The following is a 23,350-nucleotide window of genomic DNA, read 5'->3' as shown; positions in this document are numbered from 1 at the left end:
AGGGCCCCCCCCCCTTCCCCCCTCGATGATATGACAAAGACTAATTCTGCGTTCTATGTTTAAAACAATTATGCTCTCCGTCCATATGGCACCAGCCAATTAATGGTTCTTTGTCAATTTTGCTTCGAACTTACCTTTTCGGTTATTTCTTACTTGTGTAATGTCCCTTCCATTCATAAAAAATGTATTAAACAAAATATTCGTGCATGCAGCGGTTTATTCATTGATGTTTGTCTTATATATACCTAGCAAAAATTAATGTATGGTATGATATTCGCATTATGACTACTGAAATACAATTACTCTTAACACGTACATTGAATAATTTTTAATAAAGCACTTAACAAAGAATTGTGCACTAAATGTGATAACATTACAAAAAGGGCCCTTTTGCTTTGTACAACTGTATCACAGTTCGTCTCTCTCTCTCTCTTTCTTTCAAGATTGTATGTCTTCTGTCGAGAGCTGGCGGTAGAGAAATAAACAATGCGTCAGTCACCTGACACCGGTCGGCCGAAGTCTAGTCATGCAGCATACATTCTAGTGCAGAATCACATTACAGGACCGGACGTGTATTTGTACGTGACGAATGAACTTTTTGCCGGTAGCGTTCGAGAAAAGAGTTAGATTAAGATTCCGTTTTAAAGACATAGTTGAGTATTTGTGCAATTCTTTGTTTGAAGTTCTACAAAGTCTATACAAGAGGACCTCCTGAGACAACCAGTTAAATGAATAAAGTTGTTGCATGATAATTTATCCTGAAAAAACGGAGACCGCAACCGAGATTGTTTCTGAACGATCAGCTGAGTGCTTGCCTGGATAGAGGGATTGATTGAACTAGTGCAGAGTTGAGGCAGTGGACGTGGGGTTTTCTCCATTAGTTTCAGGCCAGTGCAAGTGTTGGAATGGTGAGGTCGTAATTCATAACTTTCTTTTTCATTAATTAAAAAACGTAATGAAATTAACTGCCCTTCTCTGGAAATAAGCCGCTGGTCTTTGTGGCGACGGGGTAGTTGTCTAGGGGTGTCCTAGGGTAGGGGGTAGTTGTCCGGGGGGTAGTCATCCTAGGGGCTAGTTGTCCCAGGGGTGGATGTCCAGGGGGTAGGTGTCCGGATACGATATATATTATCGCCCAGCCCTCAACTCGTAGCATGCCAAAATCACTGTTCCGTGCATGCGCTGGCTTGCCACGCTTCAATAATTGGGTTTCTGGTTGCTGGCCATGCACATATAAATTCTCAGTCGCTCGCGTGCCATGTACACATTTTTGTGCATTACCGGTACACCCTAATTGTTTATGCCTATTGTGCAGTGCGCACTGCATGCAAACATGAAAGCTTTTTTTAAAATTTGTGTAGACCGTTTATTGTTGTTTTGATTTTGTGTGTTTCACTAGATCTATACCGTTATACATTGGATTTTCCTGAGAACATTGCAATTTGTCATCATCAAATTTGTCAGTTTTGATCATGGCTCCTCAGCGTAAGAAAGTACGGTACATAGATCCAGATTTTGTACGGGAAATGAGACAATGGATTGGTTTGACAACACACTGATAGTACTTATTTACACCAGCAACGGAAAGAGGGTGAAATTTCCTACAATTTTCATGCACATTTTTTTTATATATAGACTATTGAAGTAAAAACGTGTGGTGAGTAGAATGATGACAGATGAATGATGGCGGAGTTACCACCGTTTTACTTACATGTACGGTGCGGTGAAATGTATGAAATGAAGAAGACAAGACAAGACACAGACTAAACAATAAACTAACCTTATATTAGACGTAAAAGGATACAGACTGGATGCTTGTCTAGATGCTGAACAGGCTTTGACAAGTAGCAGAATCCAGAAGTAGAAGTAAAAGCTCAGCTAATTAATGATGCTCAGCTATAGTATAGATAGTAAAACCTCTATCCGTCGGAGGGTGACGTCAAGAGGGTGGATTCTCGTCTCTAGGCTGGAAGTTGGTTTCCCATGTGTACTCATCAGCTATCAAGATCTCGAATGACCCAGTGCTTAGGAAGTTGGATCATTGCCGCGAGTCGCGCGCCCGTAAACGTAAACAAAATTACGAAATACACACGGCGAACCCAATGCATTCACAAAACAAAATGGCTACCCACGCAACACACGCTGCACACATGCGACACGTGCCACGCCAAATTTGAAAAATCACGGCCACTGCACAGCAATGCAATACACACACAAAAAAATACAAGACGATATGAAATGGAATCGAAAAATACAGCACCGCGCAAATTCGAAGAAAATCGCAGCGCCACTGAAGTAAAAACGTGTGGTGAGTAGAATGATGACAGATGAATGATGGCGGAGTTACCACCGTTTTACTTACGGTGCGGTGAAATGTATGAAATGAAGAAGACAAGACAAGACACAGACTAAACAATAAACTAACCTTATATTAGACGTAAAAGGATACAGACTGGATGCTTGTCTAGATGCTGAACAGGCTTTGACAAGTAGCAGAATCCAGAAGTAGAAGTAAAAGCTCAGCTAATTAATGATGCTCAGCTATAGTATAGATAGTAAAACCTCTATCCGTCGGAGGGTGACGTCAAGAGGGTGGATTCTCGTCTCTAGGCTGGAAGTTGGTTTCCCATGTGTACTCATCAGCTATCAAGATCTCGAATGACCCAGTGCTTAGGAAGTTGGATCATTGCCGCGAGTCGCGCGCCCGTAAACGGACGATAAACGAATACGTAAGCGCATCCAAGATGCATACATATGTATATGTATATGAAATACCTGCGCTCCGGTAAAATGACCTGCGCCTGGTCACACATGTATCTACGCGTTCACGAATATACAATGAGAGCACTGGCATAACAAATGCCATTTTACAACAATATGTACAGTGTACAACATACGGATGAGAAGTTGGATCAAACATAGGAAAGATTTAAACTACACACACTTGAACCAACCCTAAAATAAACAAGGCACTAGGCGTTGTGGCGTGCGCCTGTTATCCAGCTAAAAGTGGAAGTTACAAACTGATTCAGCCGAGGACGCAGGTTCGAAACTGAGTCACGTCTTTCGGATGGTGACGTTTAAAGGTCGGTCCCCAGACGTAAATAATCAGATCTGATTGATACACGTCTGTAAAATAGGGATTAGCACTGTGGCACTCAGTGTATCGCATGAGTTAATAATAATAGGTTGATGGAATCCCACAAAGGCATTACGCAGTGAACTGCTACATGTACAGTTCGAAGTGAGTGATACTATGACTCTGTCTTATGCATGTTGGGCTAGGTAATAATTAGACCGAAAGGTTCAGTCTCTGATATCGACAGTTCTGCTGAAATTATATCTGGACCACTGGTCGCCTCTATACATTGTACATGTACATGAACAGTACACAGAGACGCCAAGTTCGAAGACCAGCAATACGTGACATTTTCATGAATTGGCTCGCAAGTGTGCGGGCGAGGGTATAACACACGTATAAGGTATAGCATTTTTTCGAAATTTAGCGCGCGCGTCGTGCGTGAGAGCATTTACAGACACACAGAATCACACTCAGTCAGTCACACAAACACACACACAAAAAGGGAGACACACTTCCACGCACTTGCAAACTCAGAAAAATGAAAAATACACGCAGCCATTTACCATAGATTTTTCTCACATTGTGTACTCATCATAAAAACACATCTATAGGCAATCACGAATGGATCACAAATGCACATACAAACAAACATATTATTATGGTGTTCATTTGGAGTAAAATACGTATTAAACAAAAACAAATTCTCTTTCAATTTGCATTGTCAAACTATTATTTTTTACTTGCTTCTTAACGATCGTGATGATTATGATGATAATGTTATTAAAAATGTTTATCATCGTTGGTCCTTTGTAGCTTCATTTGTGACCAGCAGGTAACTGTCCGTTCATCTACTCCTCTACATGACCTCCTTCCTTGAAGTTTGCAGGTGGGCTCTGGAATACCCATGATTTGAGGTAACCCCAGACATAAAAATCAATACCGTAGGTGTACAGTCCAGGGATCGAGTTGGCCACTCCACAGGTTCGTTCAGAGCGATCATCCTGTTCCCGAAGAGTTCTCTCAGCCTGGTCATCACAACCCCCTTGTCCTGTGAGCAGGGGCAACATCTTGTGCCTGCCAAAGGCGCCTGAAAGGACCGTTTCTCTGACGCCTAAATCGTGCCATCTGATCCAGAGCCTGATCATCTTTCATTTGTAGATAGCGCTCCTCATTCACTGTCTGTTCAAAGGTGAAGGGTCCAAGAAGACTTCCATTTCCAAGAAGGCCGATCCAAACTGTCACTCTCTGTCGCGAGTCCCTCTTCTCATAGGTAAAGTTGAGGGGCTTGTGCACTCAAGGTTCATACTGCCGAACGTTATGTGTGTTAAGTGAACTGCTCATGCAGAAGCATGCTTCGTCTCCAATGACGATATCCTCAAGGAAGTGCGGTGTCTACCTATCAGCCATTCCGAGAAGGCTCTGTGGCACGCAAGGTCTCGAGGGAAGAGCTCTTGTCTTCTGATCATCTGTAATGGGTAGAGCCTAATCTCGAGTCTGGTGATTCTGTTGAACGAACGCTAGGTTAACATGAGTCCATGTCAACGGGATGATATCCTCTGACCGCCTTGTGTCTGCTGTCAAGATCTCAAACTGCCTCCATGTTTTGTGGTGTCCTAGCTGATCTTCAACTGCCTGAATGTTCTTTGTTGAGGTTGTGTCGATGGGATGATATCCTCTGACTGCCTTGTTGCCTGCTGTAAAGAATCTCAAACTGCCTCAATGTTTTGTGGTGTCCTAGCTGATCTTCAACGGCCTGAATGTCCTTTGTTGAGGTTGTGTCGACGGGATGATATCCTCTGACTGCCTTGTTGCCTGCTGTAAAGAATCTCAAACTGCCTCAATGTTTTGTGGTGTCCTAGCTGATCTTCAACGGCCTGAATGTCCTTTGTTGCGGTTGTGGGGGTTCCCGTTCTGCGGTTCTTATTTATTTTTTTAATTTCCTTTCCAGGAACATAAAGGAGTATAACAGTTAGAGAGAACACATGAAAACGATTTACAATAATAAATACAAAAACAGAAAAAAGCCATCAACTAATGCCTGAGGATTACCAAAAGAAACTGAGTTTCTGTAGGAGGCTCTCCTAATTAGTTGATGGTATAATACTTAACTATACACAATATACATAAATGACATAAGATATATATAATTAAATATGAAAAAGATGCAAAAGATAGATCATGAGATCATAAATATCAGATGATAATGTGTTGTTCAGGTCGTAAGAAGAAGAAAAAAAGCACTCTGGGTGTCAATCTTGTTAAAAGGCGTAATCAATTTGGAAAACGTCGTCGGAAGTGTCTCAAGACCTCTGCCACATTGCCTTGACACCATGCATTTTCTGTCACCAAGAAAGATCACTGTTGCTGGGTAAACTGAGGATACACTAAGTTTGCCATATTCAGTGCTTATGTTTGTTTGATTGATTTTATTTCTGTGTTCAAATAACAAATACAAAGTTATACATTTTTACACAAGTATTACATACATAGCAAATCATGTCTAATAATATTATACAATAACCATAATATAAAGCATACAAAAAAAGTACCAGTGTAACGCATATTTGTATATATTTTTCATTGAACTAAAGAGATAAATATTAGAACGCAGGAGACCGCCATCATGAGCGTCATACATGTATGTGATGCTTGCCACGTCAGACAAGCCTTTGGAGCACAAGCTCCCCCAAAAGGACAAAAGCCTGTTGAAAGCTGCAATTCTGTGGGAATAAAAAGAGGCAAGCATTGATTATTCTCTCTCACTGTCATGTATTGAGACGGTGTATGACTTCATAATTGTTGTGGTTACCTAATCCGACCGCAATCAGAGTTGGGAAGAATTTGCTATAACATTTGTCATGCACATTCAAGCATGTTAAAGGATCTTATAGTGATAATATCCTTGGAGTAAAAATAAAACTAATCAGCTCAGAATCATAGTGACATCACACCAAGTCGTGCAATTGTCTATGAAATCGAAGCCCATTCGGCTTTTATTCTGACTAGAAGAGACACATGATCTGAAAATCTAGTTGTTGGTATTCTTATCATTATTTAGAACCTAAAGTAAATCAGGAAGATGGTGCTTGTTTAGATTTCCATATTCCTGATTGCCACTTCTTCGAAAATCCGATCATAAAGCGTGCGAAGGGCTTTAGACAATAACAGCAGGCAGTGCTATACACATGTACGTGTACCAACGTCTGTTTACTTTATAGGAGATAAGATGCAATGTAAAGTCTCTTGTGCAGGGTTATAATCGATGGGTTAGTCTGTCTATAGCGATACTGATACATGTATGTACACACATTGTATCTCTCACCTGAGCCCAAGGTGAGGTAAGCATTCATTGGAAGAAGGGCCAACAGTTTAGATGGCTTGCACCGGACAAGGAGGATTACATAATCATTTGAAAAGTTAATTGATTAATGAAATACAACATGAGCTTAACTTAACAAATTAATCGCCTTCCATTTGAGTATTAAAGTAGAGTATGTGCTGCTCCTATTTAAAAAAAAAAAAAACTCTTTGAAGATGAATTTATTGAGGTTACATGTACATATGGAAATTTTAATGACTATTTTTACTTTCTATTTATTTGCTTTCAGCATTTACACGATACCATATGCTACCCTATATTTGCATTTTTTATTTATAACAAACAGAAAAAAATTATATTACCATTTACATTGCTGCTACACTGTATAACAGTGTTATTGAGAACAGAGTTAATATTATTTTGTGTGTGTACCATGTACGTTACTACCTTCAATTATTCAATATAGGCAATTTATTCAACTGAAAAAAATATTATGACTAATTATAAATTTCACATCTGGATAATCTCTCTTTCATTTTCTTTTTTTTTTTTTTTTTTTTTCTTGTTGCTTGTCTCTTTCCCCTCTTCCTTCCATGCAGTGGCAAAAGAGAAAGGATAATGTATTTATAGGACACTTTAGGAGTTGGCAAAACAAGTGTCTTCAAAAGATATGTTCATCATTTCTCTTCTGTTTTTTCTTCATTTTTCTTCTTTACCCCTACCTTACAGGCAGCGGCAGGGGAGAAGCGAGAGCATCTCTATAAGGTGTTAGTCATAGGAGACTTAGGAGTCGGCAAAACCAGCGTCATCAAACGATATGTTCATCAGTTCTTCTCACAACACTACCGAGCGACAGTAAGTTCAGGGATTTTTTTTTTTTTTTTAAAGCAACAATACACCAGTCGACCTCCTGCCCCATTAAAAAATTTAAATAGGGTTAAGGAGCCCCTCCCCCCCCCCCCCCCCAATTTGTTTTCTTTAAAGGGCCACCTGACACAACTATTAACCCTATGTCCATTGAATTCTCTTATGTCCATATTCTTAGTATAGGGCTACCTGGTTTATATTGGCGATGGGTTAAAACAAAGGAATGAAAGGTGGACAGAAAATGAAATAGGTCCTGGAAGTCTTGTTGGTGGTGTTATTTTAATTGTTGTCATGTATGTGTCTGGATTTGCAGACTAGTCTTAGTATTTTACACCCCCATATTGAATTTGTATCACATGATTTCTACATCCATATACAGTACATGTACATGTACAGTATGTACACATGTAGAGCAACTAAGGTTAACCACAGCTTTACAAAACTTGTTTGCTACAAAGAAATGGAAGAATATAGCATAAAGGTTTTTTTTAATTGTATGTGAGGGTATGAGGGTTGTTCTGTGGTTTATGCAGGAATTCTATGAAATGTTTCTAAAATTTTACATTTGAGGAAGGAAGCATATTTCTGTCCTGTTTCATTCTTGAATTATTGTGAAATATGAGGGGGGGAGGGGATCCTCCTTGGCATCCTTGGTAAAGAACATTTACAGTGCCCCCCCCCCCCCCATAGGTCCGTAGTCAGCTCAGCGGCACCAAGGGGTATAACGAATGATATAATCCGACCTTTTCTATTTCATAATAGAACATAGTACATCAAATACACCACAACATGAAAATAAAGTCTTGTAACAAGAACAAACAAATCTAGGAGTTATATATTCCTTGAATTGTTTTGTACATGAACTTTGCTTTGCAATCTTTATTCAATCTTCCAATGATTTCTGCATGATCTTTCATGTTTCTGATTGTGTTTTAAACCATTGCATATACAAGCTGGGTGGTCCCTGTATTATAACATATTGGAAATAGAGAGCTCAGTAGCGAATGGGTTAAGAGGGATTTGATATCAAGATGGACTTTCCCCTAAAAGGAATATTATGAGAAATTGATATGCATACAGTACATCAGGCCTGTTTTCATCAGCTCAAGTTTGCCAAATAGCCTCCTATTTCTGATTGGGGAAAGTAGTACCATCACAAAATAGCGGGCTATTTTTTCATCTTGAGCTAGTTTGCACAATTAATAGCCCGCTATTTGTCCGGTGCGTCTTCACCAGCCCAAAGACTCCCACTATGCGCAAACACTGAGGAAATGTCTCGAGCTTATATCTCAAGCTCGAATTTCGAGCTGAAAAAGACACGGTCGGTAATTTCAGGCTAATTTCCTGAATCAGAAATAGCAGGCTATTTGGCAAACTCGAACTGATGAAGACAGGCCTATTGTCACATGTATTCCACTTCCAGATAATGATCTTTATGATTCTTAGAAAAACCTACATCCTTAATTATAGCTGAATTTGGCTCCGAAGGCATTTGTGAAATGTATCAAAATTCGAATAAATGTAGCAGTATATAACACTGCAATATTTACAAGTTCCCCATACAGCCGCATTCTATCACTTAACGATTAAAAAAAGGTTTCATTTATGCATTGGTGTGTTGCTGTGTGCCAGTAAGCCACTGGACTTGAAATTTGATTATATCACAACAAAGCTCAAGTACTTTATAATCTGTATATTGATTTCCTATCTGAGTTCAAGTGTATGTACATGCACAGATTACAGCCTCCATTAGACTAACAATAACACAATGTATCAGTTATTCATTGAGAGATTATAATTCCTGAGTGGCCCTTCCTGAACTGAAGCCAAAGTCCATTGTAGAATTGGGTCTTGTGATGATAACAATTGACCCTGTGGTTCTCTCCTTGGCCGGTTTAAGCTCAATTTTGAAGGCAGAATGAGCGATATGAAACGCTCATCATAATCGCAGTTCCACGGTGTACTGTTTATGCTCACTTCTCTGGCTCCTCCAGGCAATTCTTGTTGGGTGGCCCTAATTGGTCTTGCAGCTGGATTCGCAAACCTGCACTGTGCATGCTACGTAGACCCACTAGAGGTCAGTGCATTGACCCTATTTAAACGCGTTTACAAATTGTAAACGCACCTTTTTGTGAGTTTACGATCAGCGATCGTGATTGCTGTTTTTCGGTGATTCTACAAAAGTGAGAAAGGACGCAACCGTGTTTTAAACTAAACGCGTAAAAGATGCCTGATTCTGGCCAGAAAAAGTCGAGCATAAACACGCCCTTTGGTGTACATGAATGTGTGGGGTCTCATACACAATTCAGGAAATCTATATTATCTCAGTTATAATGTATACAGAGTTCATGCTGATAAGAAATAATATTTTTCTGCTCGAAATTTAATTGGTATTCTTGCACATGTATGCATCATTGGTTTGTACATGTAGTAGGTTTTAATGTGTGGACATGCGTCTCTATCTCTTCCTTAGTCTTAAAGGGATCCGGTAACTTTGTCTTAGATCCTTTAAAAATAATCCTTGATTTAGCTCATGCTGCAATGATAATTATAAACCTTTAGGTCAGTCAGGAACTCCATGACTTTTACAAGCCGATCGCCTGTCTGATTATCAAGATATTAATGATTGGAATTACAAATTTTGAAAACCGTTTGCTGAACGGTTTTCATAACACTACAGTCTATCAGGGAAAACGAGTATGGTAAAACTGGTCGTTCAAAGATTTTTACTTTTTTGAGGCACTTCTTGATCATTTTGCAGTGCGATTTGTTTAGGGCTTCAATGTTACACCATATCACAGACACTGGTAACATGTAGGACCGTGTATCTCAGATTTAACATTGTTAAACGATCCCAGGGAATAATTTTCCTGGTATCGCATCGCAATTTGCTATGCATTTTTGCATGACTGCTATACAAAATATCTTTTGTGTAGCAGTTTTCTTCCATAGAAATGTACAGAATTTCATTTGAAATATTTATCCATCCGCTGAAATCGCTAATCAAAAAATTTGAGGAAAATTATTCCCTGGATCCCTTTAAGAATTGGCAGTGAAGTGTGAGTCCAATAATGTGTGGCCCATTTCGACCGGAACTTCATGTCACTACAAAATCATGGCAAATTCGCTATTAAAAATATAGTGCCACTTATGTTGGCCTGTCTGATTGTAATTGTAGTCCAATAGTCAGAATGCGAATTGCATGTATTATGTGTTGTAAGGTAGGACAAGCCATAATGTTTGTCCTACCTACCTATCAATTAATGTGTGCAATTCGCATCCTGACTATTGAAATAAAATTATTCCTAACAGGGCAATGAAATACTTTACAAGGCACTTTAATACATGTAAGCTTTATGCAATAAACTTGATAACATTACGAAAATGGTCTATTGTATCCACATCTGATAAATGATAATATGTGTGCTTGAATATGATTTGAAGCCGATTCTGCCTATACATGTACTTCAACTAAAAGGCTTATGTACAGCAACGGTCGACACTTAAAGGCACCCAGGACATATAGGCCCCCAAAGTCTACACGTACGTCCGGACCCCCTCCCCCCAAAAAAATCTGAAATGTTTACATAGGGCTCATGTAAACAGACTCTAAAAAGTTAAATCTGCGTACAAGTGACCCAGAATTTCAAATTTAGTATTTGTATCATTTCTCAGATTCTATTAGAACGTCAGTCAGGAAGATCACAGTCATGCACATCTTCATATCCGTAATTTTGCAATTTCTTTGAGAATTCATTCATACCTATAATATAGTTAGATTTCAAATTGTGAAAATGTGAACAGGTTCATGTTACGTACAGCGTGTCCACACACAAAAAATGTTATCCCGAAACTCTATAAAGAAACGTCGTATAAAGAATCATCGTATAAATTTCAGGGCGTCCACACACAAAAAACATAGTATAAATTTCAGGGCATCCACACACAAGAAACATTGTATAAAGAATCATTGTATAAATTCCAGGGCATCCACACACATAAGAAAGTAATCTCAAAACTCTACAGCGAAACGTTGTATACATGTAAGGGCACAGTTTGCTACTGTGGTCATGAAACGGAAGCGGAAATGAGAGGTCAGGTCTCCTTTCGCACGTGGTCCCGTTAAGCCCTGCCCAGTTATACCGTTCTAGTTCGACCATACTTCCACACACAACGCATTCCGTGATTCTTTAACAAGTTCTTGTTCGAAACGATGCCCGAACCTGCGTTTCGTTATAAGATGTTTCTTTATATGACGTATCATTAGTAAGCGTACACACACACAATTTCATCGTACATGCATAACTATCCCAAAACGGTATAACTACAGTATACCGTTTCGGGATAGTTATACGATGACTTAATTGTTGTACATGTATGTGGACACGGGGTATGTCTGCAGATCAAAACATCCAAATTGCATTCTAGAAAATAATGTGTAGATTTGAAAGACATTGAAGACAAAGAATCAAGATATGGAGGCCATATATGCCTAGCTTTCAGCCAGCTGAGTTCAGTGTTACCACAGATAACAACGTGTGTTACCAAAGGTTAATTAATGAATTCATCCTTCGTTGCTGTCTTGTTATGTTGGAATCAAAATGTAAATTGACTTTTGTGTTTCCTGATGATTAGACTTCTCTGTAATTTGGGAATCCCCATGAAACATGGCGTTGTTTACGTTTTATAGTTGTCAATAAGAGCCTGCCCTGAACATATATACATACATTGTGGTAGGCTGGACTTTGAATACAGATCATAAATAGACACAGTAATGATCATTGAACAGTGGTGATGACATACCGGTATTTATCAAGAAATTGTTTTTTCATAGAATCATATCAAAATATGTTTGTTTTACCAAGCGTAACTCAAGGGAACTGTGGGTCAATTTTTAAACTGTAATTTATGATCACTGTGTGGAATAAAATGTGCAGAGTGTGTATAATGTCCATCTACTTGTACGACAATCCGAATAGCTGCATAATGTTGTCAAATAATAGTACCGGTAACTATATGTACTTTTGACAATTCATTTTTAAAAAGCATCCCATTATTAATTTCTTCTCGGCCTACTTACATGTACGTACCTTACCTATTCCATTACCCATGTTTACTCTCCCATTTCTCCATATCTCTTTCTCTTCTTTTTTTTTCCTTCTATTTTTCCTTCTTTTTTTCCTTCTTTTTTTCCTTCTTTTTTTCCTTCTTTTTTTCCTTCTTTTTTCCTCTTCCACTTTCTGTGAGTTCTCATGTCCTCATGACACTCTTTCTATTTTCTCTACTCTTCACCTTTCCCCACTCACTCTCTTTCTTCCTCTTTCTCTCTCTATCTCTCTCTCTCTCTCTCTCTCTCTCTCTCTCTCCCTCTCTCTCTCTCCCCTCCCCCAGTCTGCAAGCAAAGACTCTATTAAAGTTGACACTTTACCTCAATTCCTAAAGCCTTGAGCAGAGCCTAGCTCTATCAGTTTCTGGCTGTGTCAGAGAAGCAACTAAAGTGCTGAGCCTATGCAGGATGTTGTCAGCCTAGTCTCACAGTGCAGACTCTGCTACACTGCAGCAACTGGAATAGGGTCTGTGCATGTAAACTACTGAAACTAGTCTCCTACCCATTTCAGATTTCACTCTTTTTAAAGCCCCACTGCACTACTTATAGCTACTTGCACCCTCTATAGCAAACATTGCCTAAGCGGTGACCGTTGGTCCCCATGACCCCCCTTTTTCTTTAATAACCACCTGCCAGTGACAATGCAGGGAGGTCCAATCCCCCAGGCCAAACTAGTGCAGATAGGCTTTAATATAACGTTTTGTTTTCTGTCCCTTTTACAGATTGGAGTCGACTTTGCCTTAAAAGTGATCAACTGGGACGCAGACACACTCATCAGGTTACAACTATGGGACATAGCAGGTACGTACATCATCAAAGTATTATCTCGAAAATATTTACATGTACATGCAAATGAAAGGAAAACCTTTTAAAAGATAAATTTGAGTTCTGGTCAGGTCATTTCATTGTGAAACTGAAAGAAACTGTCTGGAAGGTATTGGAAAAGGTTGATCATGTAGCACAATAAGCACATACTATGTACATGCTAACATGCAAGTATTTGTGTATAATATGAGGTTTCGGAATCATAAAAAATTAGAAGTTTTGTCCTCGTCTTGCTAAAATTCACACGCAATGTACCCAAAAATCTGTATACATGGGACTACACCAATATATACAACACATATTTCTACTTGAAGGAAACGTCACCATAGCGAATGTCGTATCATTAACAGGACATGTATCTTCCCATATGTTATCTTTTTGGAATTCCCCCACAATTTGTTTCTGTTTTGAAAGTGGAATTGTTGTGGAACTGTAATCACATGATTGAGAGTGTTATGCTTTCATGATCAAAGTTCATATCCAAAAGTGCATGTGTTACAATACTTCGAAGTGCAGTGGGTCATACATGAATGTCAATTACTTGTTTTTTATGTTTACAAGTAGAAAGGAAGTGGTCGCTAGTATTGTAACCACAAATGCATGTGACCTTTATGAGATGAGGACTGGCTTAATGGCTATGATTGTCAAATGGTATCATGTTGTTAGATTATGTATACTTTCCTTACATTATATATTTTCAAGCTGACCCTGTCAAAAAATGAATAAATACATACAGTACATGTATGTGTTTTTCCCCTTGTATCTGGAGTCCAAACCTAAGTTAAAGGGGGTGTAGAAAGGCAAATACTGGTCAAAGCCATCTACGACTTCTTTTGCATAACTGCACGTAAACGAATGGATTTGATTAACAATTCAGCGCACTAGCATTTGCAAAATAAACCAAAGTTCTCCTCAAGCCGCGGTTTTGCGTATGTTGCATGCACGTGAATACTGCGTCGTCCGTATACCCGATTGGCCCCGAGTCAGGCCACGGGAAAGACATGCTACACCCCCTTTAATGCAGTTCTCAAGAAGTATTTCGGGCATTTAAAAGTTAACACTAACATGAAGTTATGTTCATTTTTATTTGTACATCAATTGTTAGGTACATGTGCAACATACTGTAAGTATATGTGCCTCTCGCAAATTGTTGAGGATGGCCATTTTCACGGCAAAAAAACTTTCGCAAACTGATTCAATTGATTCTTGGCATGAATGAAACTTGCGATTCTGAGCCACTCACTAAATTCACAAATATAACGCACAAGTTTCTGGTTTGATAGTACCAACCTTTCCCCAATTGCCTTGGGACAATTTCTTTCTTTAAAGCTTGTTATCAATAACAAATGCTAAATTTCTATGACAAATTGCTCTCAGCCGATCAAATGCCACAATTTCAGTAGCTTATAACAGTTATTGTAACTTGTTATTGCTAACAAGTTATATGAAGCGGGGCACAGCTTAGCACTATATTGTGCAATAGATTGATCAATCATACATTCAATTGATTTCACGACATGTACACATAACTTGCGCAAATTGCTAAAGATGGCCATTTTCAAAGCAAGAAACTTACGCAAATTAAAAAAAATTAAGTTGCAAAAATCTAGTACAATCAATCCATTGATTGTGTATCACGGTCAGTTGCAAAATAGAAATAAATTGGCCATTTTTTAATATAAACAAATTTATGCTATGCCTTTGTGAAGTACCTCGATATAAATTTCATGTATTTCATTCACCTGTTAGAAATATATGTATTTCAGAAGTCAGAATTAAATTTGCATAAATTAGTTGTTGCTAGGTAGGAAGAACATCATGTCTTGTTCTACCTCACAACACATAATAATGTAAATGCAATTTGAAATACAATTATTTATCAAAATTGATTGAAATAATTTGTATCAAGGCACTCAAGTATAAATTTGGTTACATTATGAACATAGTCTGTTGCTAACTTATGCCATTGTTACAGAGTTGAGTACTTAACTTCATATATTTCAATCTTATTTGTTGTTGAACCTGTACAGGTCAAGAGAGATTCGGGAACATGACGAGAGTGTACTACAAAGAAGCTGTGGGTGCTTTCATCGTCTTTGATGTGACTAGAGTCTCGACGTTTGAAGCTGTGGCCAAGTGGAAGCATGATCTGGACTCCAAAGTACAACTCCCCAATGGCACTGCCATCCCTGCTGTTTTATTAGCTAATAAGGTGAGTGGAACTGGGGAAGAAGTCTTGGAACATAGCATGTAGTGGTGGTTATTTCACCTGACTGCTAAGAAAGAAATGCTTGTTAGTAAGCAACCAGAGGACCGATGGCTTTAGGTCCTCTCTGAGGGACCTGGTAATGAGGATTAATGCCTTACCGAAGGGCACTGACGCATCGCCTTGGTTTCGAACACGGGTCACCGGATTACGAGTCCACTGCTCTACCAACTGAGCTGTCGCGCCTCCATACAGGAGGGTTGTCTCCGGGTTGGTTGTCTTGAAGGTCGTGACCCGACATGTGCTCAGACTGTGACATTTGCTCTGTTTCTAGACTCCAAAGTACAACTCCCAAAAGGCAGTGCCATTCCTGCTGTTTTATTAGCTTATAAGGTGAAGGGGTTGGGGAGGAAGTCTAAGAAAATGCAGGAAGGTTTGTCTTCGGGTGGTTGTCTTGAAGGTCGTGACCCGACAATTGCTCCTGTGACATTTGCCCTGTTTCTAGACTCCAAAGTACAACTCCCTATTAAAGGCAGTGCCAGCTTTGCTATTTTATTAGCTAACAAGGTGAGGGGAACTAGAAAAGAAGTCTAAGAATATCCAGGAGGATTTGTCTTCGAGGTGGTTGTCTTGAAAGCTTGACCCAACATTTGCTCAAACTGTGACGCTTACTCTATTTCGTCTAGGATTACTTTAGGTATAGATTTAGGTCTAGGGTTGCTATAGCGTTTTAGGTTAGGGTTAGTGTAGGAAATGGACGTGGAGCAATTGTTTGTGGTGGTGGTGGTTATTTTACCTGACTGCTAAGAAAGCATAATGCTTGTTAGTAAGCAACCAGGCGGCTGATGGCTTTAGGTCCTCTTCGAGGGACCTGGTTGCAGGAGCAAATGACGTTTAACCCCTTTCAGTATGTCCATAAGCCATATGAATTGATTTGATAACACTCCACCATAGAGTGTGCATGTAGTAGTGGTAAGATTTTAGTGTATTAACATTCTACTGTTCATACTGTATGAATCTTGCACTGTACAGGCTGCAAATAAACATGTTTCTAGATGTTACATGAGGTAATTGTCCAGATGGTAATCGAGTAAGGAGTAACAGAGGGCAGCAAAATAAAGGAGGGGGAAGAGGAAACACATAAGTTAACAATTAAAAGAAAGTATACATACAATAGTAGTATAGAGTAGATTAGCTTTCCAAAGAATTATGTATAACTCAAAAGGAGCTCTTGTATAATGTTAAATAAGCAACAGTAAAATTGCTTTAACCTGACCTTGACATGATGCTAGTAAACTAATCTTTGTTATCACTTGCATGCGTCGATTTATAATGATCATTGTTCTTTTTGTTATGATTCATGCCTCGACTAGTGTGACCAAACCAAAGAAGGCCTTGTAAACAACAGCAGCCAGATGGACGAGTACTGCAAAGACAAGGGATTCATCAACTGGTTTGAGACGTCGGCCAAAGACAACATCAACATAGACGAAGCAGCAAGGTTTCTAGTTACAAGTGTAAGTAATATTATCATAATAATACAGTGTCTTATATAAGCCAGTTCACGGTTGCAGTCTGAGCATGAGCAGATAAACGTTATTGCAGACCAAATTGTGTAAAACAAGGAGAAAAAAATACTGGATATGTGCTCATGAAAATTATGTAATCATTATTCATTTATGCACAAGCAGTGCACTCCATGATACACAAGTGGAAGTATTCTTTGAAAAGGTGAAACAAAGGTTATTTATGTACATGTAGCACCTCCATCACTGTAGGAGTGATTATTTCAAAATGTACAAAGTGGGACCTCTTCATGTTTTGAAGATCTGTGGATATTCGGGGTCATTTGGGACATGTGCTAAACGTGAAATGGTCTATCATCAAGCATTTGTGCTCACATTTGCCTGGGAGGGGAAAAGTAAACTGTATTACTGTGATCGTCTGATCTCTCCTTCTGGTATAACTGATTAGGATAGGCATGCATGTGCACCATGACACAGGGGATTCCCCCTGCTCTAATATATAAATAGTTCAGTGGGTCATTCTATTTATGAATCTCTTTACGCATTCACTGCTTTGTGTGTGCTGTACATATACATACCACTAGAAGAAGAAAATGCAGAATAATTCAGCACTGAAAAGCTCCAAAAGAGCTTTTACAGATAAAGAATAATAATCATGATAATAATGATAATGACAATATTAATGATAATAATAATAAGAAGAAGAATAACAATAATAATGATATTAATGGTAATGATAATACTACAAAGACTACGAATAATAATATTTATGATAATGATAATGATAATGATAATGATAACGCTACTTCTTCTTATAATAATTATGAAGATATGAATACTGAAAATAATAATACTACTACTACTAATAGTAAAAATAACAATTACAATAATAAAAACCATTTTAAGATCAATTTTAATGATAATAAGATCAGTTTATATAGTGCAGCTACTGTATAAATATACTCTACTTCGCTTTGATGAAGAAAAAAAAAGAAGCTAGTTTATAGACACACAATCATAAACTATTCAAAAGCTTTTGAAAACAAGTATTTCTTCAACAAAGCTTTGGAGACAGCAATGGATGAGGCTTTTCTTTTGTCAGTGGTAGGTTATTCCAAAGCTATGGAGCATTTCCACTTAACCACCTGGTGTATGTATGCTTTATACACATTTTATACCACCACTTATATTTTGGTTCTCCAACGAATATCATATTTCTGGTTTCGGACTACATGTAGATAAATAGAAACACAACTCCTGCTGTTGTTAATGAATGCTGTTTTAGAAATATGACACCATCATTAAAAGTAATCAAAACTAATAAATCTTTCAGACGAGGTTGTTAATTGAGAAAACGGTAACTGTACCAACGGTACAATTGAAAGTATTTATTCGAACAAAGAAAAAGAGTAGTACCTCAGTCATCATAAAGACATGTAGATAAGGGGGGAGTGGCAATCCCATCACTGTCATGGTTCAAACAGAAAATTGTATACTGTTTTGAAGGGGGAGTGGTAAATATGAGGTTTTATGAGTGCACTCTGGGTTTTTTGTATGGTACAATAATATTTTTAGGAAGAATTTTCATAACAAGATCATATGCTCGCATGATTTAAGTTGTGATATTGTAAGTGACACAACAATTAAGTTGTTAAACTTTGTTTCGATGGGACATAGAATAATAATGAATTTGGATTGCATGAGCAGGTACTGTATAAAGGCATCAAAAATGTATCAATATATTTACATGTATCCTACAGGTACAGTAGTACAGGTGACTTTGTTGAAATTATGTCATCAATGTTTTCATTCATGACTTCTGACCTGTCTCCTCTCTCTCTCTCTCCTGTCCCTCTCATTCTCTCTCTATCTTTCTCTCTCTTTCTCTCTCTATCTTTCTCTCACTCTCTCTCTCTCTCTCTCTCTCTCTCTCTCTCCCTTTCTCTCATTCTCTTTATTTTCCCATTCTCTGTTCCCCCTCCCTCCCTCTCTTTCTCTTTTACTCTTACACTTACACCTTCTCCTATTCCAAATTACTCTCTTTATCTCTCATCGCACAGATCCTAGCCAACGACAAAGCGATACACCATGAAGAGACGGAACAAGACAACGATCCTTTCAAATTGGACGGTGAGAAGCCACCAGCGGAAGAGAAAGGGGCGTGTTGCTGACCCCCTTATCATTACCCCTATCCTTCTTCCAATCTTATACCTATCATTTATCTCTGTGCAGTACAAATTAACATTACTCCACAGCTATTAATGATATCTGTAATAGGCTAATCAGCCATCTTTGGTTGTTATGAGTATGTAACCTTGTGAACGGTTCATATTTAAGGTACACATGAGCAAGTGTTCAAACAAATTTTTAAAAAATTATGTTAGTGAGGTCCATGTTACTTCAACTAGTCCCAAGCTAATTAGAAACAGGCTTTGAATCTGTTGCCCTAACTTTGTGACTTGGGACAATTAAGATTCAACCGATTCTATTTTAAAAACCACCAAATGAAATTGTACATCTACTTAACAAGAAACCTACTAATATGTTCATTAAGCCATCGCTAATTTCATTTCTTAACATCTTTTAAGTATCTTTTTATTATTAAATTAGTTTGTAGTTATAAATATGCTGAGTAAATAATTGTTTAACATATGAAAAAAAAATGGAAGAAAAAATTCTTTCAAGGTCGTGCAGCTGCCATTTTGTACACTTTGAATGTGAACCAATCAGGTTGTGATTATGATCTTCTCAGTTAAGCATCTTTGCCAAGCATTGAAGATTGAAAACTCAGAACTGTTTCTACTATGAATACCATTTTTCTTTTGACTTTCAATGACCATGTAAATGTACCATGGGTGTAATAGGTGATGGAGGGGGCTAATGCAGTCTAACATGCTATTGTGTGTGACCACATGTTATTTAGCAAGCAATCTTGCTTTTATATTGATTGGTGCTTTAAAATTTTCTACCGGTAACTTTTCTTGGTATCCATATCACCCATTCTTTTACTCAACTTCTTTGGAAGATTTTGGATACCGTTTTCAATGGTGGATTCTGTACTGCTGAGACTCCCTCTTGGCGGTGTGTAGATTTAGATGTAGAGGCCTGGATGGGCCTTTGGTAAATATCCCCCCAAAAATTCCCCTCCCCCTCCTACTGATAAATTTTATAGGGAGCCAGTGAGATTTTAGAAATAATGTTCTGTGGGAAAAAATTAGTGTCAAGTAGACACTTTAGTGAGTCCCCCTCCCCCCCCCCCCCCACCACCCCCTCGCTCATGAAAATTCTAGATTTGCCCCTTAATCATGCGGGCTTTATCATGCATCTACATTACTCCATGTGTAACTAAAACTGGTGAGAGATGACGGTCCTACCATTTTTGTTTTCCTTTTTTTAGATTTTCATTATAAGCATGATTGATAAAAATAAAAGGTTATGCAGTGTAGGAGTCAGGCCACATGAATGACGATTGAGTTGGTCTACCGTGAGTGAACACTGCCGTAAAATGCCCTGAAAGATAGAATTTTATGATAATATAGACTTTACAGTGTACCTGAGAAGTTCTTTTCCTCTTCTTTTGTATTATGCAGCTATTAGGGGTTGAGCAAGTCGGTCTAGATCGTGATGCCTTATTCTTGTTTATAGTGCTGAGGTCTGGTTAATTCCAACAACAAAAAAACTTGTGGTTACCAAAACTTTTTGTTACGAATGGACACAAATATTAACTAGAACATGTCAAGAATTAATTTTTTTTCCTGGTGAATATCAAAGTCTGAGATAAAGTAGACCCTCTCCCCTTAGTTATGAGTGTATCACACATAAGGTAGATTTATTGCACCTTTTATGATAGATGCCATAGGTTTTGCTGTTAATCAAAATCAACAGCAGGTGGGGGGGGGGGGGAGTGTTTTGTTGGGGGTGTCGTGGAGGCGTCGTGGTATAGTGGTTCATTTCACTTGACTCTTACTGCAAGGGTTTAGGGTTCTTGTGCCCTTTGTCAAGACAGTAATCCACATTTGCCACTGTCCACCCAGGGACCCATTTCACTAAGCCCTTGTTTTCAGTGACAAATGACAGAAATCAGTGACAAATCTGCTGATAACCAATCAGAAGCAAGGATTTCACTAGCTTATAACAAAAACTGTCATTTTTCCCTGATGACAAGTTTTGTGAAATGGGGCCCAGGTGTTCAGTGGGTATCCGATAGGATACGAAATGCATTGTAGTTTTTCCGGCAATATGAGCGTCTGTATAATGGCCCCCTGGCTGGAATGCTCCCCAGGGAGTGTAGAATGTGCATACATTGTGTGCGGGCAAGCCTGAATCAGCTGACAAGGTTATGATGTATCAGCTAACCTTCGAGACATTGTGGATGTATTCAGCGCTATCTAAACGCAGAATATTATCATTATTATTATCGACAGTGCAAGCTAATAAAGTTAAATGTAATATATTGTTGATTTTATTTTGTACATCTTATATTTTAAGATATCATGATTGATCATGTTAACTCTATGCATTCAAAAGTAATGTTTTTCCATAGATGAGGAAAGCATCTTGTATATCTTACTGTGAAAGAAATCATGAAAAATAACAGGTTTATATTTGATTTTTAACCTGGCGTGATTACATGTGTACAATGTTTGTAGAAAAGAAATGTAAGTATCCATTTCCAACTATTTAATTAAAATATATGCGTTTTTAGGCATCTAATTTTAAGCTATGGATTTTTAAACCCAGAAGTAATTTTGTAATCGATTAAATCCACCATTGAAGATTTTTTTTTTTTTTTTTTTACTTCTTTACTCCATATTATTTGTTAATGGTACATTCCAAGAAGTAAAATTCACCTATCTTTTCTTCTTTTCAACAAATTGTTTATGTTTTTAGTTAGCATTAGACCTTGAAGGGGTCAGAATACTCAGAGTACAGTTCATATATTCAGGGCTGGCCAGAAGAGCATTACCTGTATATCAAAGATTATGAGTTTAATAGCGCCCTCCTGTGTCCAAACAGAGGAGCTACTGATGGGCATGAATACAGTATTAATTATTTATTCATATGTGAGCTATCAATGTGAATTAGTGTTGTATTTAATGAGATCACACTTTGGGTGAAAAGGTTGCTGTGTATAGTTTTTGTTAAAGCATTCCCCCCCCCCCCCCCCTCAATCTCATCCATGCTAGGTCCCTAAAAGCTTATGAGAAATGTTCAAGTGTAAACATGATTAGTTAATTGTTTATAGCAAACAAATAATTGCTTCATTCATCTTTACTGTAATACGGGGTTCATTTTGCAAAGCTCTAAGAAGAAAATGTGAAAATTATCTATAAATAAGAGCTTTTAAGACAAATATATCACCCATATTTAACTTCTATATTCATCTTGACACCCTTAACATAAACATTTTTTATATTTCACCAGAGCCCTATAATATTAACATATCTATGGACTTGTAATACTCCAGCAGTTGCCCAACATGATTTTGAATGGGTTTTTGGATAAAGGAAATAATTATCCTATTCAGCATTTGTATATATTATTCCTTTTCAAGGACTTTACTATCTAATTCTTGGAGAACGTCTTTACATCAGGATCTAACATGATATGTTTTAATATTTAATTTGTATTAAAAATTCCTGTCTTAGTATTGAACACAATTACGTAGACTTTCTAAAAATCAAGCTGAAATGCACATTCAATAATGGACCAGGAACATTAGTGTTAATGATACTTTCTCAAATTTCATTAGATATTCAGATTTGTACAAATTTACATCTCACAAAATATCATTGTAGCACATATTGATACAACAATTGATTTTAGCGGCAATTCACAAATTTTTCATTTTTCAAAAAACCTTAATTAATGTTCAATGATTTGTAATTGTTATTCATAGTCTAGATGTTTTCTTTACTATTGCAGGGACAGTCATGGACCTCTTTTGTCGTAACTTCCTTGGTGGTGTTTTACTCTCATTGCCATTGAAATGAATGTGTGATCATCACCCTTATATTAATTAATGACATATCTTTTTTTTTTTTACTTCGTTCTGCATTATTCCCATTCAATGAGTGATCTAACAATAGACCATTTTCATAATGTAATCAAATTTAATGCACATCCTCAACGCTAAAACGAAGACAGTCCTTTCATTATTACCCTTGGAAACATGTATTTTTTCGGGGGATTTGCGCTCTATGTGTGACGTAAGGGAGGGGGGGGAATGATGATTGAAGAAGAATAAATGCAAAAAAAAACAGGCAGGATCTGGACTAAAATCCCCCTAGGTTTGTTATTCCAAAAAAGGAATAGGGTTCTGTTTCTCTTCCTCTCGTGGAAATATGAACCTTCAGATTAACAAATCTTAGGAAATATGAGCCTTCAGAAAAATGACATGTAACCTTAGGTGTACCTGCTC

At 37.9% G+C, this 23,350-nt stretch overlaps 1 protein-coding gene across 1 annotated transcript; it reads left to right on the top strand.

Annotated features, from left to right (window-relative positions):
• The first annotated feature begins 532 nt into the window (after positions 1-532).
• Positions 533-23,022, top strand: LOC577053 (ras-related protein Rab-32). Its single transcript, XM_030973980.1, has 6 exons — positions 533-908; positions 7,128-7,253; positions 13,095-13,173; positions 15,228-15,409; positions 16,777-16,920; positions 18,990-23,022. The coding sequence occupies exons 1-6, from the start codon at positions 906-908 to the stop codon at positions 19,098-19,100; spliced, it is 645 nt and encodes a 214-aa protein (XP_030829840.1). The 5' UTR covers positions 533-905; the 3' UTR covers positions 19,101-23,022.
• Positions 23,023-23,350: the final 328 nt, after the last annotated feature.

The sequence above is a fragment of the Strongylocentrotus purpuratus genome, unplaced genomic scaffold, assembly GCF_000002235.5.
Source record: "Strongylocentrotus purpuratus isolate Spur 01 unplaced genomic scaffold, Spur_5.0 spur5_scaffold_7, whole genome shotgun sequence".
Lineage (NCBI taxonomy): Eukaryota > Metazoa > Echinodermata > Echinoidea > Camarodonta > Strongylocentrotidae > Strongylocentrotus > Strongylocentrotus purpuratus.
This window is presented reverse-complemented; position numbering and strand designations above follow the sequence as displayed.

Excerpts from the sequence above, each read along its gene's own strand:
- LOC577053 (XM_030973980.1), top strand. Across the intron at positions 13,174-15,227 it reads ACAACTATGGGACATAGCAG|GTCAAGAGAGATTCGGGAAC; the intron begins GTACGTACATCA and ends GAACCTGTACAG. Across the intron at positions 16,921-18,989 it reads CAAGGTTTCTAGTTACAAGT|ATCCTAGCCAACGACAAAGC; the intron begins GTAAGTAATATT and ends CTCATCGCACAG.